This window comes from Leptidea sinapis, chromosome Z (genome assembly GCF_905404315.1).
Source record: "Leptidea sinapis chromosome Z, ilLepSina1.1, whole genome shotgun sequence".
NCBI lineage: Eukaryota > Metazoa > Arthropoda > Insecta > Lepidoptera > Pieridae > Leptidea > Leptidea sinapis.
In genome coordinates this window covers 27997443-28017769 of record NC_066312.1, presented here as the reverse complement: position 1 = coordinate 28017769, position 20327 = coordinate 27997443, and the positions used below count along the sequence as shown (strand labels likewise).

At 32.5% G+C, this 20327-nt stretch overlaps 2 protein-coding genes across 2 annotated transcripts in view; both read right to left on the bottom strand.

The window, feature by feature from the left end:
* Window positions 1-20327, bottom strand: part of LOC126979262 (uncharacterized) — a 287778-nt gene that overhangs the window by 9953 nt on the left and 257498 nt on the right. The window lies entirely within an intron of this gene.
* Window positions 1658-14978, bottom strand: LOC126979246 (uncharacterized). Its single transcript, XM_050828521.1, has 6 exons — window positions 14735-14978; window positions 10184-10350; window positions 8502-8685; window positions 6847-6986; window positions 2569-2788; window positions 1658-1894 (listed from the first exon to the last, which is right to left on the bottom strand). The coding sequence occupies exons 1-6, from the start codon at window positions 14793-14795 to the stop codon at window positions 1833-1835; spliced, it is 834 nt and encodes a 277-aa protein (XP_050684478.1). The 5' UTR covers window positions 14796-14978; the 3' UTR covers window positions 1658-1832.

Sequence of the window (20327 nt, the reverse complement as noted above, 5' to 3'; positions counted from 1 at the left end):
TTTCAAGTCCCTTACTTAAAATTTTACTCCATCCCCATACAAACTTTCAAGCCCCTTTTCACCCCTTTAAGGGTGAAATTTTCAAAAATCCCTTCCCTCCCTACCAATTATAGATATTTTCGTAGAAAACGATACAATATTTTAAAAATATTCATAAGGTGAGAACCACAGCGCCTCTCTGTCGTGAAGTGGTAATAATATAAATTATTGAGTTTCACTTTGAAGGACACTACACGTAGTTAAAATACTGGAATAAACAGAAAACATCGTTGCAAAGTGACGAGCCCAATTGGGAAGACGTAATGGGAGGGAAGTAGGTATCGCTTACCATAAGGTGAACGTTTTGATAATTTCGTAAATTTTTGTCATGCAATAGTATTTTATGCAAGTTGTATAAAGAGCGTCGTCGGTTGTAGTTGTGAGCCGCAGGCGAACATCACAAATAATGACGCCACGAGCCTTTTTTGACCTAGTTATGCAACGTAATTTTTTTCTACGACTCTATACATATATAAAATGAAAATGGTCTTTGTTTGAGGCTCAATCACGCCTAACCACTGATCGTATCGACAGGAAACTACAACCATTCGATGCGAAATTTATCCTAGATGGTTTATGGCTTATTAATTTTCAAATTCCAACGTTTCCCCTTTTTTTTACATCTTGCTTTCTATATTTGATATACTTGCTCCTGTAAAAATCGTAAAAATAAAAAATCATGACCATGCGTGGAAGATCTAAAATATCAAAAAACAATGCATATAAATTATACTATTAGGAATTTAAAAAATCGTCTGTGATGCCATAGAACGTGAAAAAAATACTATTTCAGTATCTACGTAAATTTAAATAGGAACAACCCGCGCATTCTTTGGAAGACCATAAAAAAATATTAACATACATAACAAAGGGGAAACTGTTCTTCCAGACCACCTCTGTATGGCGGAGAATGTAGGAGGGAATAAAATTGCACCTGTTTCTGAAATTGTTTATTACATTAACCATAAGATAGGGGAGTTCTCATTCTCAATTACTACTATATTAGATACTGATATTATTAACTATCTTCGAAGTTTATATTCAAATGCATTGGGGTGTGATGGAATTTCATTAGACATGTTGAAGTTATCTCTACCGCACACAAGTAATATTATAACAGCTTTAATCAATTTCTCCTTGCATCGTCAACTTTTCCATCTGCCTGGCGTAAAACCACAAATCCATCTTCGTTTAAGGACCTCAGGCCGATTAGTATTTTACCAAGTATTTCAAAACTCGTAGAAAAAGTAATATGTGAACAGCTCAGAGGATTCTTAGAAAAGAATGATCTGCTTCCACAGTTACAGTCCGGCTTCAGGAAACATAGGAGCACGACTACTGCATTACTAGATGTGGTTAAACCATATTCTTAGTTTCGCCAAAAATAGTTTTATTGGCTAAAGTTACTTTACCGAATCAAAAATCACGCAAATCGCTAAGCGTTTGCGTTCGCAAAGAACTATGTGAATCAATGATTATTATTTTTTGTTCTAGTGGTTTTCCAATTATATATTTAAAAAAGATACTTTTAGATTAAGATAATGTTTGTTTGCATAGTAATAAGTTTATGAAAGTTTATAAAAGTATATTCCTATTGTCAATAAATAAAAACGACATATAATTATTTAATTTTTATAATTTTGCGAATATAATAGAATACTTAATTCACAAAACAGTTACAATTTTAAATTAATTAATATTATCTTAAAGTTAACATTAATTTATAATATAACGTACACTCAAGTAATTTATATATCACATAAGAAATCGGCTCTGTTTCATAAGCCAACGACTCAAAAAAAATTATTCAAAGTCCATATAACAGCAATGTTTACTACATGAGCTGTATTTATATCTGAAACAAAGAAAAATGATTACTGTATTTTAAAAACTATATAACACCATAAAAAAGATATCTCTGCAAGAGTTTCCCGGAGAAAACTTATTTATCATGATAATATTATGAGATATTTTCCTTTTCACGTGAACAATCAACACAAGGAGCTTATTTAAATTAAATCTTCGCACACTTCTCTAACCAGAAACATCCTTTTCGTATAATAAGGAAGTTTTTCTTTTAAGATTGTGCCCTCTAGCTAGTCTCTAGTCTACTCTAGCCTCTATCGTACATTGGTATTTAAAATAATATAAATATGAATATAATTTTCTTGATATATCACAGATGAATTTATTTAATTTAACCAGGAAAATGTTTTTACAACTTTATTGGTTACAATATCAATTGTGGAAAGATTATAGGCATCTGTGAGTTTTGAACCACATAATATAACTAGTATATGTACGGAGCAATTGTTGGATACATAAAGTATATATAATAAATATAAGCAGCCAAGGTTGACTACTGACCGCCACGTTAAAATATGTGATTCGCAACACATTTCTTGCCGCAACCATTGGTGGAATCAGCTGCTAGCTCGTGTAGTTTTTTTAATCTTACAATTTAAACCTTTCTGAAAATCTTAAAATATATTAATTTTATTCTTTATAGTATGTAAAGGATGAACAAACCTGCTTTTGACACGTATTTAGAGAGTTGTGTTTGAGACAGCAAAGTTACGATAGCTGAAGTATCTCTAACAACTGGAGGCTCCACCATAAGTACTGCTTCACATCGGACTCTCAACGTGCCTGTGGTTTCTGGAGGCATCTTCAAGCGAAGTACCCTCGACGATGCCCGAAGACCACCTGGCTGTGGCTCACTCAGTTCCGTCCGAAGCCAAGGTTCAGGCTATTACATATATTATTTTTTCAATGAAATTATAAATCCTGTTAAAATATTAGAATTAGGAATAATACAGTAAGTTAAGCGAGGGAGTTCGTCAAAACTCCTCAATATGACGAAAGAATCAATATTTAAATACTTTTCGCGTTATTTCATCAATATTTTTATCATCATATCTAAAATCATTGCCTAAATCAAAACCCAAATAGGGCAAAGTAATAGAGTTTTTTTATTGCGTGATATTTCATTTACATTTTAATATTAATTTTGCTTTCGAGAAAAATTCCAAAAACAACATTGTTAATTGTATCGATTTATAGTACGATAATATGGATATATACGATTGATTTCAATCAATAGGTCGTTTAGTTATTCAAAACGATATATCTATAATGGATATAAATAACGAGAATTTATAATGTAAAATTAACAAAATTAATCATATAAAACATCTGCTTACTTTTTAATATTTGTATAAAATTGAAAAGAATTAAACAATCGAATGATTTTTTTTTTTGGAAAACGAGGACAAACCAGCGTACGGTTCACCTGTAGTGGTACGGCAACACCAGAGGAATCACAGGAGTGTTGCCGGCCTTTAAGGAAGGTGTAAGCGCTTTTTTGATGTTGTATTGGAACGAGTACAATGAAAAGTAAAATATCGTTGAAAAATCACATATTTCTTAATTCCAAAGGAAACATTTTAACCGATTTTTTGTTGAAATTATACATAATTTATTTCATGATGCCTCTTATTCAAAGGATTGATACGTACCTCATTGAAAATCATGTTAGTTCCGTTTCATTTAACATAAAATCGCACAGCTGGAAATTCAAGCCAATAGGGTTGCTATATTATCACACAATATCGTTCAACTTATTTTTCAACCAAAGCTCTATCAACTAGATGCCTCTCAAGTTTTGTAACTGTGACCACACTGTGATTGTGATGAGTGATTTAGTTTAACCCTAATACCTGATTTAATTTTTTTTTATATTTTATTTGATTTAATTTCATTGCAATATCGTCGTAAGGCCAAATGACCTAATTTATCGAAAAAAATATGTGGACATTTCGGCCCAAGACAGTTTTTCAAATCATGAAATTGCGGCCCAGCGACCTAATATTATGATATGAAAAATATTTTTTTATTGAAAAGTATTTTTTTAATTAAATAAGCCCGCCAATTTAAATCTGCCATCAAAAAAGAATACCTTGAATACATCTTTAATTTTGACACTGTCAACATGACATTTTTGATCCAAGTAAAATGTTTTTTATGTTTCATCTCGTCTGAACGGTGGCCTCGTGGAGATAAGTAAGTCTTTTCTTAACCTTATGATTATCAAACGGTTATATCTGAATGGCATTGCCAACAGTTCTGGAAATGTATTTTTATGCAGTAATTTAAGAACGATAAAACTGTGTCCCAATATAAGGTCGGTGGGTTGTCATTTAAAAATTTAGATTCTGTGTCAGAATTTTGATGAGACCTAAATTGAGGTTGGGCCTTACCATGTAAAGCTATAATATTATTGTCAAATCAACGAATCAAAAAAAATACTGAAGTTGTAACGATCGGTCAGAACAACATCTGTCTGGTCCTCTAGTAACATAACTATATTAATATAAATTATCTGCCAATAAAAGAGTTCGGAAAATGTTTCCATATAGAAGTATATACAGTAGTTTCAGAGAGTTAATTAATAATTTAATAATAATAAGTGAACAATTTTTTGGTGTTAATATTTTGATAGGGCAAACAGACATTACAATTTCATTTCTCAGAGTCTCGCTGTTAAAACACTTATAACAACAGGCCAGAAATATTAGTTTAGTGTGCGTGACAATCTACGTCTTACACTCGCAATTTGTATGACACTATGTGATAGGGTGCGTGAATTGCTCTAAATAGAGGTTAGTTCTAAACTTAAATTATTTCGACGTTTTCACAGCTGTCATACGGCCGTTCCCAATATTCAGTCTATCTCTAACTTGAGATAAAAATCATAACTATCGTTGACTTTTCTGTTCCAATAAACTCATCGACGGTAACTCACCTTAGCCGTACACGCTGTTTGTCAATGGGACGACGTATAGCTTACCACCGATAGAAGTTTGTATGGAAATTGCAATTCACGCGTCCCAATATAAGGCGATAGGAATGACTTATCGGGTATATTGGGACAGCTTCAGATTATTGGCAGCTAATTACTGACAGTAAAAGGTAGTAATTTATCTCTATCTGTAGATAATATATTGGGAACGGCCGATAGTCTATCTAGACGTATAACAACCGTTTTCCATCACCTATATCCTTAGTTTAACTTAGTAGAGGTAGACAAATCTATCATTTTACGATAACTTACATTTCAATAACCTATCGACAGATAGTATTGGACTATAACTAATAACAAACTATATTGGATATAGCTATGGATGGATAAGATCTTGTCATTAAACGGTGATAGCAATCTATCTGTAACTAGAATTAAGTTATTGAAAACGGCCATAAACGATCTAAGTTTCTATGATTACCAATACAAATATTACCAATATTTAATTTTGGGCTTGCTTTACTTTTAAAGATGGCCAACATAAGTGATAGTAACCGAAATAAATAGCATTTCTGATTCCATGAATAAACTCAGAGGGTAAATGGTTTAAACGTGTTAGGCCATCCAGAGAGTGCAGGCTATTCAGTGATGCGAGAGTTGCTTTATACTAACACAACGTTATTCCAATTTCTAGTTAGCCAGTTTAATTTGCTCGGGGATGAATTTTTGATTGAATGTTCATTTTAATAGCATTGTTACCACATTTATTCGAAACTCTTATTCAACTGTTTTTGTAGCAAACAGAAAAATCAAATACAAACACAAATACAACAGGAAAAGCCGAAATATTTTAAAAAACTACGTGCAAAAGAAATATATTGAGTGTTTTAGCGTACTCGTTTTGAACTAATCAATAAATATGTATTAGTGCAAATTTTACCGTCGTAGGGCCTTACAAATAAAATTGGCATAATAATTATAATAATAAGTTTTTATTAAAGGCAAAATTACCCACTATACATATTATGAAACAAATAAGTTGTAATATTCTAATACATTATATAATAATCTATCTGGAAAGGTTAATAAAGTCATGGCACCGTCATTTATTTACTCTTTTTGTTTTTATGCACAGATAGCCAATATGAAAAAATATTGCTAGGCATCCCGTCACAAACCGTTTGGAGAATGCGCTTCTGAGATTTGCGGAGTCTATCCCAGAAGGAAGCAACTCTTTTCCAATCACAGCATAGAAATGAGGCACCCTTGATTCAGCAAACATACCCGAGGCACTGCAGTACCTAGGCAATCCCATAAAAGTAGCTAAAAGTAGCTCAAATAAAGTTATAACTAAGCATAAACCAAGACTATGTAAAATGTTTCATGTGTCAAATAGACATTTTGCTTACGGATGGTTTATTCGGACGTATAACGTTTCCCGCGTTTATTTGCAAGGCAGCTTGTCATTAGGAAAACTTCAGAATTATCATTGTATTGACAGTGTTGTCAACGATATTGTAAAAATTTTGCATTTTCTTTGTTTATCATCAGTTATAACTTTATACCAAGTTTATTTATTTGTAAGGCCGTAAAGGTTTAACTGACAATTCGATCTGAAATCGCACCGCGAAGTCAATTAGACATAATTCAAATACATGTGATTGAATTCGCACTTTCATTTAGTCATAAAAATAATATACAATACAATATTTTTTTTGAATTAATGTTAAAAAATTAAATATAGTCATACTAATTTTTAATATGAAAATAAGAAAGTAGGACCATTTTCGTGTCAAAGTGTATTTTTTTAATTAATAATATTTAAAAGCTCGCTAGCGTTCGCACTCTTTGTTCGAATGATACATAGTGAAATATGTTTATTACTTCTCTTGCCAATTTTACGGCCGTTTTCATCTAATTATTAGATAATATATAGTATCAGATTCTAATACATGTTTGACGGTAGCTTCTATATGACGTACGTGTAACTAACTCATCATAGATACCTTTTGTAACTCGTCGTCTATATACCAGTTGATAACAGACGCTGGTAATGAATAGTCCGAGGTACAGTTCAGCAGTGCCTGCTCTCCAGGCTTCAATAATCTCGGAGCACCAGTTATAACCGGATCTCGATCTGGCAGAGCTGGCGGGTAATAGTTAATATTAATAATGTCTTCTTCTGCACTATAACAATATCACATAATATACACGTCCATAATAATATCATAAAGAGGAAACGTTAGTATTTTTATATTTTTGAACAAAATTTTTTCGCGAGTGATCTGTTGTTCTTAATTTAAGATTTGATATTGATTTTCACTCATTCACACAGTCGTATCTACATTACAGAAAATGAAACAGCGAAAGTGCGTACACTTCGGAACAATTTCGTAACTATGTTGAAAGTCTCAGTAGATATTTCACAGCCGAGAGTAACTTGTGCAGCTACAGACGTCGTTCACTTACATTATTTGTGTGACGAACACAAGTCGTGACGTTATGTGTCTACGTAGCGACCATCTTTGGTAGCAACAGACATCGTCTTCACTCTCATTAAACACAGTATTGTGTTAAATTTACACTTTTATTAGTGTTAATGGAGGTAATAAGCGATTTTTGTGAGTGAGCCTAACCGGTTCCAATTTATCAACTGCAAAGCATATTGTGAAAGGTACTCAAATCTTCACAAGATTTATTTTAAATCCATTCCTCAAGAATTACTTTTGATCTTATTTAAATCACTACCCCCACTTGGGAAAATTATAATCTAATAATCATTGCCTAATCAATACATGTTGACAATGGTGTGTTTTTTGATTTAATGAAGCAGAGTAAAGTCATACCATTATTAAAAGCCGGTAGTTCTTCTGACCCCACAAATTTTAGGCTTATATCTATTTTACCAACGCTAAGAAAAGTATTTGAAAAGCGTATTTGAGAATAATTGCTTAGCCATTTTTTAGCTCCAAACAATTTGTTTCATCAAGGGGACGCTCAAAAACAGACGCTGGTGATGAGTTTTATCAGCTAATTTTCGAAGCCTGAGAAAATTCTCAGAATGCCGTTGGTGTCTTCTGTGACTTATCCAAGGTATTTCACACTGAGTTCATTATGTAATTTTAATCAGGAAACTACATCATTATGGTATCAAGGAAGAAGCACTTAGCCTTTTGAAGTCTTATTTGGGCAACAGGATTCATATTTTTGCGGTGAACGGTAAAAGGTCAGCTGGGTACAAAATAAGCATGAGATAGTATTGTTTGAAGATGATACTTCTTTACTTTTTAAACTACATTGTCAAAATACTGCTTTTGATGACGTGAACAATGCAATCTTAATCTCTAAAGTAGTGGAATGGTTCAATCAAATAATATCCTTCGTAATGAAAAAAAAATTGTAATATAGGTTTTAACGTCGTACAGTCAGATAAATAATAATTGCACAGGAGTTAAAAAGTAATACTCAACGTATGGTGGTCTAACTGGTAATATAACACAAACAATACTAACCAACAACAGTCATGTGTTTACCTCGCTATCAGAAACTTGGGTTTTTCTGTAGATATCTCGCAGTTGTAGACAGCGCGAGTGGCTACCGGTGCATCACTCGCACCAGACACCACACACTCAATATTCTACATAAGTAACCAGTATCTCACCTAAAACAGTCATCTGTTTAGTCTTCCTCGCTATCATAAACTTGGGTCCTTCTGTTGATATCTCACAGGTGTAGGCGGCTTGTGTTGCTACCGGTGCGGGCATAACTCGTACCATACACCACTGACTCTCACACTCCCCGCTTTGAACCATCACGTCGGTCACGTTGTACAAACGTATCGAAGGCTGTTAAAATTTAATTAAAAGGAAATTCAATTAAAATTAATTTAAAAACAAGCTTTTATTCCATATTGTTATCAAAAGTGGGCCAACCTGTAATATTTCCAATTCAATCACTTGAGTTTAACAAACTAAAAAATTCGGCAGCAGATTTTACTTGAAAATAGATTAGAAAATTATCAAAATTTTGATAAAAAAATCAAAAGATATATAAGATAGATTGCAAAATCATTCTGCTTTCCGAGTAGAAGAGTAGAATGAATTATTTTAATACATTTCCTTTTAAGTCAGTTTTTTTTTAGTCAAACAAATCAGAATTTTATTCATTTAAATCAAAAAATAACTTTAATGAACAAAATTTATCCATTATACTACTATATTTATATTTACCACCACTTCGGAAAAATTTGAGCTTTAAGGAGAAAAAGTGACAAGAAACTCATTACCATTTTTATAAATTAACCTTTATTACTTCCTCTTTTTGCAAATTATTTAAATCAAAATCTAAAGCAATAATTATTATAATAAGCCTTTTTGTTACTTGTTAGCAATAGTTTTTTACACTAAACACAAATTTACATAGTATTTGTAAGTTAGCTTTGGTTAATTTTAGTATTATAAGTGTAAGATTAAATTAAAAATATATAAAATTAAGGGTTCGTTTTTATGGGTTAAAAGCCTCCACCAAAGATGCCCATTCTTATCGGTCTTATGCTATGGAGCACCAGTCTATGCCAGCTAATCTTTTCAGATCATTGTCCCGGCGGGCTAAGGGTTTTCCCCTTCTCCTCTTGCCTGAAGGTCCTTTCCAATTGGTAACTCTTATGGTCCACCTTATCAGCCATTCTCGCTACATGTCCAGCCATGCCATTTCCGATTTTGGGCGAAGGTCAAAGTGTTTGTAGCTTTGGTGATGCCTCTTATCCTTGTGTGTCGTATTTTATGCATTTCTCTTTAAAATCAAAAACATACTTATTTCAGGAAAAGTTGAAAAACCTAGCCATGAAGAAGGTATACATGTTGATTACACGTTTTGGATTAGTTTAATTATCGCTCCAGTCGTGAAATAAAAATAAACAGTTGTCACTACCAACCTACCATCATATGGGAGCCACTTACTTCATAACACAATACGAGTAACAAAGGAAAATAATTTCAGTCCATTCAGAACTACCGAAGAGATCGGAAAATATAAAATTTCATTCCCAATAAGCCTTTGGGGTATACTAGTCATACAAAATAATCATATTAAGTTTTCCTTAACCTGTAGAATTATTTCACACTTCAATATAATAATACATGAGCCATTCAACGAGTACATTAGCCCGCTAATTATTTGCATACAAAAGCTCTATTATGAAACAAGAGTTATAATAATTTGCATGAGATGCTCAATGCATTATTTTGCATACATAATTCCACTGGAATTTGTAAAATATACATGAAGTCACATAATATAATGAACTTTGTCGATACATTAGATAATATCTTCATTATAAATTACCTTTTGCGAGGGATTGTATCTGAATATCTCGTCCAGGTCTCTGTACAACTTGACAGAATGCAGCTCGTAGTCGTCCATTATGAAGTGACAACTCAGCTCGGCTGCACGGCGGGGGTCCGCGTACAGCGGCACCTTCAGCTGAGTGATCTTGTACGCTGACGTCATCGCTGAATACAACAACCTCATTAGAATTCAGGACAAACATTTAGACTATACTAGCTGACCCGGAAAATGGTATTTTGCCATACAAATTATTTTTAGTGTTCGACTGTTTTTTCTCCGACGTACTTTACAAATCCGACTACTTCGACAAAGTCTTTTCATTTTTCGGGTTAATATACAGCATATCAATGCCACTCACAAATGTGGTCTTATATTGGTAACAGAATTTTCAAAGTCGGTTCAGTAGATCCAGAAATAAAGGCCGGCAACGCTCCTGTGATTTCTCTGGAGTTGCAAGAGAATGTGGGCGGCGGTGATCGCTTAAAACCAGGTTGCCTGTACGCTGGTGAGTCCTGTTTTTCCATAAAAAAAGATTATTCTCTTGAAAATTTTGATAATGATTTTAAATGAAAGAAACTATTTTCTTATTTCGTTAAGAACTATGTTGTGTAATATATGTAAATTTGAACTGAGTATTTTTATGATGTTCTCACTAATAGGTATTATTAGTGCTTTAGTTTGTAAGGATATATAGGTATGGCTGTATTGGTAACGCAAAAGTTATAGGTTATACACTACTGGCATTATAGGCTAATGCAATAAACTCCTATAAACTAAGTTAAATGATTTATTTCTGTCAGAATAAACATGCAGATTTTGCGATTTAGAAATTCGTAAGCCACATAGAGTTAGCCGTGGGAAAAACATGGCATGTGCAAACGTATGCCTGTCTCTTTTAAGGTTTGACCCTGCGATTTGTTGATAGTCATTAAAAAGTCGCAGTCATCCGTTCGCCTGCAAGCCCGTCCCACCGCCTGCCACCGGACCGCACCATAACATCGAGCACTTGGTTGTTTATCGTCATCGTCATAACCATTCAAATATCTGTTCAAACAATGTGGTTTAATAGAAAAATATTATCTACTTTAAATACCAGATGCGATAAAAGTACATATTTTGGTATAATGATCAATTTGCTACTTTCAAATATGTGCGTTAGAAATAAATATATATCATAATTATATAAATTTTAAATGTATTTATGGTTCACTATTATGGCGATAATGGATTACACATAAAAGAGAGATATATGCTAAACCGGGCTTTTTTGTAGAACTATTTAAGATTAAACATTTCCATTATATATTATATACGAGTAACTTCAACGGGTTTTTCCTACTGTGTCAAGTCGTTATCTTTATCAATATCCCTATGTGTTATTGTGATGTGTAATCTATAACAATCATTGTAAAGTTTCTTCAAAATCCATTTAGTAGTTTTTGCGTGAAAGAGTAACAACAAACATCCATACATTCTTAGAAACTTTCGCATTTATAATATTAGTAAGAGAAGAGTTATTTGCAGTGCACACATGACTACCTCGTAGATTGTAGAATTTTTACTACTTACAAATCCGACTACTTATACACTTATCGTTATATTCAATAAAATCCATTCAGTAGTCTTTGCGTGAAAGAGTAACAAACCTACATCATCCATACATTCGTGCAACCTATCGCGTTTATAATATTAATAATTCATGATTCACTATTTTCGTGAAAATGGCTTACACATAAAAGATATATTATATATATGCATTCGCGGGCTTTTTTCCAGGAATATTTAAGATTAACAATTGAACGTAATTCCGGAAAAACATTCCAAACCACAATCATGCCGAAATTGAATTAAGAACACAAAACTGGTCAAGTGATTCACCTTAACAGACTGACAAAAAATGGCAACCCTAATGTTACTCTTTAAATGACATCATGACTAAGTAGCCCAACCCACAAGTACGGGATTTACTAATATTTAGTAAACTTTAAACACGAATTCCTTTAAATGTGATGTTTGTGGCTTGGAACGTTTTCAGGAACTGCGTCCAATTATATTATACATTATAAGATTTGAAGCTCCAACAGATTTTCGCAGTGCACGCATGAATAGCTCGCAGATTGCAGATTTTTTTTCCTTCTTACTGACATTTATCGTATAATTTGGGATAAATCACACAATATCTTTAAATATTATAGTCTAAACGTTATTCTGATGTGTAAGCTATAATATTAATGTAAAGTTTTGTTAAAATCCAGTCAGCAGTTTTTACGTGATAAAGTCACAAACATACATCCAGACATTCTTACAAACTTTCGCATTTATAATAAAGTATTTATTTTATTTGTCCAGATGTAATTGAAAATATTTTTGGGCTCAAAAGCAAAAAACAGAACCCGTAGAGGACCACTTTGTTTACCGCCGTCCGTCTGTCAGTCTGTAAAGACAAGCTCGTGGACGCATTAGGAGCTAAAATTAAAACAACTTCAAGCCTACAGCCTCAAAAATATACAGCCGCTTATGCTGCAAAATAAACGTATATTTCGACACTCTCAAGAGAAAAATTCTATCTAAAATTTTTAGGATATTTTATAGAATTTTGACCTTGAGCTATAAAATTTTGCAAGTACAGTTATAGGAGGTTGATGGTTATAGATAAAGGTGGCCTCGTATATCCATCAAATGATATGATAAAAGTTTGCAAAGTAGCTGAAGCTGTCATTATGACTAATAGACGGATATATTTAAAAAAAGGATTCAAACTTTCTAAAATATTCCGAAATCTTTTTGGCGAAAAGTTGTTCGAAAATATAAATTTTCATCAAATTCAAGAATTTCCTACATCAAACTAAACTGATTTTATAAAAGCCGTAATGTGCGTATGTACACTTACTAAAAATAAATTTAAAACAAAATATAGACAACTCAATTATTATTTAATTTAGTTTTATCAAAGTATGTTAAATATAGTTTTAAGGTTTGTTTTGTTTTAATAAATATAAATTTACTGGTTAAATATACCGCGAGGGACTGTTTAAGTGTAATCAAATAAAATCTCATTTCATTTAAGTTTCTACAATACACATTCCAATATTATGAAAATTCAGTCCCCTATGAGGGTCTCAAATCCATTTAAATATATTATGTATTACAGATTTATAAGCCTATCATTATCCTATTAATAATATGTACATCGCTACACATAATGCACTGTACGTGGGTAACACTGAAAATGCTTAGAACTGACCAATTAGAAACATTGCTAATGAAAACTTTTTTGGAAATTTAATTTTAGAACTCTTTGGTAACCTAATGTAGTATATTGCATTCATTTGTTATTTGTTTTTGTGATTTGGCGGCAAATTTAAAACTCTTGTTACACGTGAAAATGAACCTAACGCGAGAAAATTTTCGGTCAATGATTTATTATGACTTTCGTTGTGGGGTTAGTCAACAACAAAGCTATGATAGGCTGCGATTAGCATTTCTTAATGAAGCTCCATCTCGTGCCACTGTTTACAATTGGTTTAATGAGTTTAACCATGGACGTAGCAATCGCAATGATGATCCGCGTGAGTGACGTTCTTTAAAAAAATGATAAAAAATTCGATGGCAGCGCCCTCGAAGCAGGATCTTCCTTCACCACGACAATACTTCAGCGCACTCCGTGAAATGGACTGTTGAATATTTGACTATGGCAGGTGTGGAGATAATAAGTCATCCGCCATAGAGTCCTGACCTGGCGCCCTGCGACTTTTATCTATTCCCAAGAACTAAAGATACAATTCGAGGTAGTCACTTTACGAGCCCTGAAGATGCGGTGAAGGCGTATAAAAATGGGCCCACTGCTTTTCTCAGTAGTTCCATCGAATGCGACGATGTGTAGAGAGGAACAGAGATTACTTGGAAAAACAATAAAAGTATTGGCAACTTTCTACATTAAGCCGTTTTTCATTTTCTAAATATTTTCAGTGTTACCTAGGTATACCCTTTTTTATATTGACATTATTTTTACAAATAATGTTTTTGCTTACTCGCGAACAAATTTGAAACAAATATAAAAATGTTTAAGTAGGTAAAACACCTCAAAAAAATACGTTTTTCTTTTTATTTAGCTTACAAGGAACATTTTTGTTTTAATTTAATATTTGATAAGTTCTTTGAATATTAATACAATTTATATTGTGTTTTACACTTTACATGCTTTATAAAGTATATGGAAATGTTCAATAATTGTAAGAAAGATAATATGAGACTAAGATTATCTGATAAAGTTTCAACCTGTCTTCAGACTGTACAATAAAAGACTACCAACGACATTATTTAATGGAGGCATTAATACAGTGATATTTATCGGCTTGTTCCCACATAATATGATAAATTATCTATCTTCTTTGAAAATATTAATAAAATTACAATTTATTTGAAATATTAATAAACTACCTGAGAAATTTCTCGTACGTATTTTTAGTTTTACATAAAATAATTTATTTTATTCAAATGGACCACTTTAAAAACAGTATTTCAAGATGTATTAAATAATCCACTTACCACACAGACATATCAGCAATAAAAAAGTCATCTTCAAGTTTCCGATTTCCACCAATTTCATAGTAATTTATCCAACAGAATACATCACAAAATTCCAAAATTTATACTTCACATAACACTGATTTCATTGATGAAAACACTCGAACAAAAAGTGTTAAGACATTATTATTGTTTGTTAATGTTCCGATCGCGGTAGAACTCAGTGATTCACATAGAGACAGTCATCACAAGCGTGCTGTTAGGTTTGCGCTATGGAACTGCTTTAAAGTTCGTCATTGGTTTACTCCAGCAGGGGCTAACTGCGACATGCGCAATACGTCCCAATACCCCAAATAGTCCTTAAGTTGATTAACTTTATGCCAGGAAACAACGTCTTTGGATAACCCAATATTACATTGTTAATAATTTATTATATCTTATTTAATCAACGCGAGCTTACACGCCTTTAAATACTTTTTTTAAAGTTTTTAAATATCTACTGGTAGATTTTCTTATGCCACAACTCAGCCTTAAACAATTATTAAGATGGATAGAAGTTATATTATACTTAATAAGCTTAATATCGAGATCACGTCATATCAAAATAATATGTTCATGTTAGGTTTTATTAAATCTGTACGGCCACATCGACCGTACTTCAACAATGAAATTTTAGTTTTTAGATTACCGATACTTTTTTACATATTAAACTATAATGGATTATATTTTTTTTAATGAATATAGGAACGAGACAATCAATGTGTTCAGTTTATGGTAATTGATACGCCCTGTCCATAACAATGCAATGCCGCTTAGGATTCTTGAAAAATCCTAAATCTTCTGAGCGGGACTACAACTGCGCTTGTCATCTTGAGACATAAGATGTTAAGTCTCTTTTGCACAGTAACTTCACTAGCAACGGTGCCCTTCAAACTGGAACACAATAATGTTTACACATTACTGCTTCACGGCAGAAATAAGTACCGATAATCTAGCCGGCATCCTGTGCAAAGGAGCCTCCTACTGGTAAATGACTTATAAAGGACTTAAGCCAACCAATAATATGCCAATGTTTTAAAATTAAGCCTGTTGGTTACAGCAAAAACTTAACGACTGGGCTTTGTCGATTAAGTGTAAATTAGACAAACATTAATAATATCTATAACTTAAAAAAAATACAGTTTCAGAAAAATGCCTATTACAATTATTTCAAATCATTACGTAGGTTTTAATGTTAAGTTATTTGTCTGGTAAAAATGAAAATTTATTACTTACCCGACATTTCGAATCCTACAATATCAATATTTTCCCTTGACAAGATTCAAGAAATTAATTGACCTGTTCAAAAGAAAAGGTGGTCCCATTAACCTTAAGTTTAAAATCTAAAATCAAACACATTAAACAGAAAAGGACAATTTCAGTAAATCGCACCCAACATCTCATTGACATCGCTTTGACTTTCACGTCTCCTATCAATCTCAGTACCCTGAGAACGTATTTCTTATAAATTTATTAATAGAAGGGGACAAGTGCTGGTCTTAATTAAGCACCGAGGGCTTCGTACTGTTGAAATAATAAGAACAACGACAACGCCTGCCGAATCCTATCAAGATAAAGCGAGATTGTTTTCCGGCGCCCTTTGCGGTTGTAAATGGAAAACGGGGGTACCTCGCCTCCATGGTTGATTTTATTTTTTTAATTCAATTTTCATGAGGAAGCTCGCGAATAATTATTAAAAATAATGAAAAATTAAAAAACGTTATAAATAGGTTTCTTCAGTTGAAATTGCATTGCGTATTTTACCGGTAGAGTGACCGAGCCTCCATTAACATCACCGTTGAATAAATACGTCACGCAAGTCGCTACCAATTAAGGTATATAATAATAAAATAATTTTGTTTCAATCAGCCGAAATTAATAAATCTTAAATTTTATGAAATATCTAACTGAAAAGTCATATTTATTTGTAAATGGTCTGTTTTCTATTACATGGTGACTTTTTAACTTCTTATTAAAATAAATAAAAACTTATAAAACTAAGTAATATGTGCTTAGATTTAAGAGTCCTATTACGAATCGTCAATGCTCATTTATCATGCCCGCACGGTGGTGCGTGTCAATACGCGAAGTTACTAAGGTATGCGTTGGAAGAACAAATGTGGTTCGCGAAACAATTTTGATACTAAATTAAAATTTTCGTGAGACTGTCTCAACATTATTTATTTAACACGGCTTTGAGTATGAGACGGGACGTTTTAGCGAACCCACTACACTCACCCTGGTGCAGGACCTCCAAATGGTCCGAAACTAGTCGGTACCCACTATGATATGATATGAATAAGATGACAACTTTTTTTAAATCAAGAGTCCGAAGACTATTAGGCAAGCAACCAGAGGTTTATAGTGTACATGAAAAAACTTAAAAGGGTCCATAAATTAAACATATTATAAAATTTGAGAAAAATAATACAAAAAGATCTCTCGCATTGGCATTGATAGTGCTTTAAGATTAAGATGTTGTCAACTTCGGTAACATTTTTTTACGCCAAAATAAATCACCTTTACAAACTTTGACGACATTCATTAGGTATTCATCCCCAGTCTACACTGCGAACAAACAGATATTTTTATCAGCAATATGAAGCTGGTCTTGGACTTGGTAGTCGTGTTTCCGATCTAAAATAAATTGAGAGCGATTATTCAATTTGAAGCATTTCAGCTTCTTCAGGATCTAACCCAAACGCGGCACTTTATTGCCACCAAACCATCTTCAAATAGTCGTGTTTATAATTGTAATATCTGAAATTTTTTACATGAAGTTTCATGCAAGTTTGAGGAGTGCTGATACATTTCTTGGTCTGTTAATATACGCTGTCAGTAATCAGTATTGGTTGCATTTCATCAACACTCAAATAATCTTTACTAATGTTTTCCAGCTTGAATTGCTCCAAACCAATCTTGTATTTCTTTATAAATTTTATTATATTTAATTCGAGAGAAAATGTTGTCGTAGGTGTAATTTGTATATTACTAGCATTTACCCGTGACTTCGTCCGCATGGTAGTTACTTTGGGTAGCATTTCCATTTTTACGGATACTTTGCAAATAATATACATACAAACTGCTTTTTCCGCTGCGGATAATAGAGCGGATACCCCATGTCATTGTGGACAGTCTTAATAATAGTATATCTGATTATTAATATAGAAGTAAGCATTTGTGAAATAAACACTATAGGACCTCACTATTTCAACCCCATGTGTGTTAGTTTCAAAAATGCTCGAACAAATGTTTATAAATCTCAAATGTTTATCAAGTGCCCAAATACAACATTTCATCGTTTTATCTCTGAAAATAACGAATTCACTTGCAATTTTTAATCCCTAATTTCAATCAGTTCATGCCTTTTAATTAATAAAATTATGGCTTATGTCCTTCCCCAAGGTTTAGTGTATTTTATTCTCTATTAAAAAAAAACTTTTTTAGCACTTAATCGTGTTTTTTCACAAAAGTCACCATATTATCAAACTCCGTTTAAATAATAATTTGATACAAATAATAAGTGCTGTTTTTAATTTACTTTGATATACCTTTTTATATTTAAATATAAAAGAATTAATCTGTTGTTATAGTATAAGATATTTCGGAGATGGTTTCGTCCGCCTATTTTCACACATATCGCTGTGAAAATTCCATTGCCTTCAACGTGACCTCGCTAGAATCGTTTCAGGAAATTCCAATTTCGTAACAAACCTACTCTCATGGCGCCACAGTATCTAAATGTTTATTACGGGTATCGTTCGAACAAAAAGTTTTGTTCAATTGCTCACATAACGGTTAACGGAAACCAGTTTCTATTGTCAACGAAACGCTAAGAAAACCAATTAAAACTATAACTGGGGTCGAATTTTGAGTGGGAGCAACTATATTTTTAAACTTGCTGTTGGCTGTAAGTTTCGTGTTTTACCTATAGATAATATATTATGATACATATTGCAAATGCATGTAGTAATAAACTTATTTTAGAGAAAACTGTTGATATCATATGATATCTTTCAAGTACAATATGATGTCTACGAATTGAAAATTTCTTCGTATTAGGAGCAAATATAAAATATCATAACTCTGTTAAAAAGTTTGACGCCTCCCAGAAAATTTTAGGGAAAAAGAGCAAAAGGCTATGACAGTTTTTTCATACTGTAAGATTGAGGGTAAGTAAATATATGTATGTGAAATAAATTTACAAAGCAGATAGAACTCGACGATTACCTCCTAGATATGATTAAGAAGTTACATTATAATCAATTTCATCTGGAAGCCCTGGAATATCGTTTGTAACCAAAGTGAATATCAACGTCTACATTTTTTATGTAAGAACGGGGTTGTCTCAATGTTTATGATGATTCCGTCCATTGAATACAAACAACACGCTCCCAACTAGATTAACCCTTCGAGAATGTTCGCGTCGTAACGTGAATTCTAACAATTCGGTTGAATGTAACGGTTCCGTTTAAATCTCAACGGTTTAAGTTTAATAAACAGATAAAGTTTCATTGTTTGTGCTTCTTTGCTTGGTTTAAATCTTCTGTCAATGCTTTATATAAGATTTATTTAATACTGCGAAATTTAAGTACTTAGATTTAGGACAAAATTAAAGAGATGTTCTCATTTTTCAGCACAAGTTTAAATATTTAATATATTATTGAAAACATAATTTATTTGTTTGTGAATGTAACATTATATTAATATTGATTTATATATTGATAATTGGTAGAGCTTAATATGTGTATCTTATTTTCCAAGCGTTAGGTAAACCTAAATATGTTATTTTACTTTTAACCGATTAGAATCTTCGCGTCTATAAGCCAAACTGTGTTTCTTTTCATTGAGTTTAATTTGTAATCAATTTAATTTGTAAACCTTTAAGTATTCTTAAAAGTATGCAAAGCAAAATATTAAATATGTTTTTATGCAATGCAAACTTACATACTTAGGAACATTTTTATAAGTCAGTTGATATATTATAACACGGAAGATATACAAAAACTCTGCCTAGAAACAAATTTATATAGATTTTTAGTAGAAGCAACAATAAGCACATTTCATGATAATTTAATGTATTGAGGGTAACATTCTCTTGCTTAGCACAGCGTGAATACACCTAAAACATGTCTCACGTACATTATCATTGTCTCCTCGCTCGTTACTCACAAACTTGTCTTAATTTACTCGATTCCGTATATTGTTGAGTAGAATAAAAAGTATTTCTTTTGTATTTGGCAACGATGGTTTCTTTGTTTTAATGAAAATAAGCGACAAGACGAGCAGGACGTTTAGCTGATGGTAATTGATACGCCTAGCCCATTACAATGCAGTGCCGCTTAAGATTATTGAAAAACCCAAAAATTCTGAGTGGCACTACAACTGCACTCGTCACCTCGAGACATAAGGCCAATACATAGTAATGCTTACACATTACTGCTTCACGACAAAAATAGGCTCCGTTGTGGCACCCATAATCTAGCTGGCATCCGGTGCGAAGGAGCCCACTGGTAAAGTTTCTATGTTCTTATTACTGTAAATTAGCAGTATATTGTAAAATATCTACGAATCA

What these genes read in the sequence shown, in the direction of transcription:
- LOC126979246 (XM_050828521.1), bottom strand. Translation starts at nt 14,795, where the DNA reads ATGAAATTGGTGGAAATCGGAAACTTGAAGATGACTTTTTTATTGCTG. An exon ending in ATTGCTGATATGTCTGTGTG is followed by an intron (nt 10,351 to 14,734) that starts GTAAGTGGATTA and finishes TGTTGTATTCAG; the next exon opens with CGATGACGTCAGCGTACAAG. An exon ending in GATACAATCCCTCGCAAAAG is followed by an intron (nt 8,686 to 10,183) that starts GTAATTTATAAT and finishes AAATTTTAACAG; the next exon opens with CCTTCGATACGTTTGTACAA.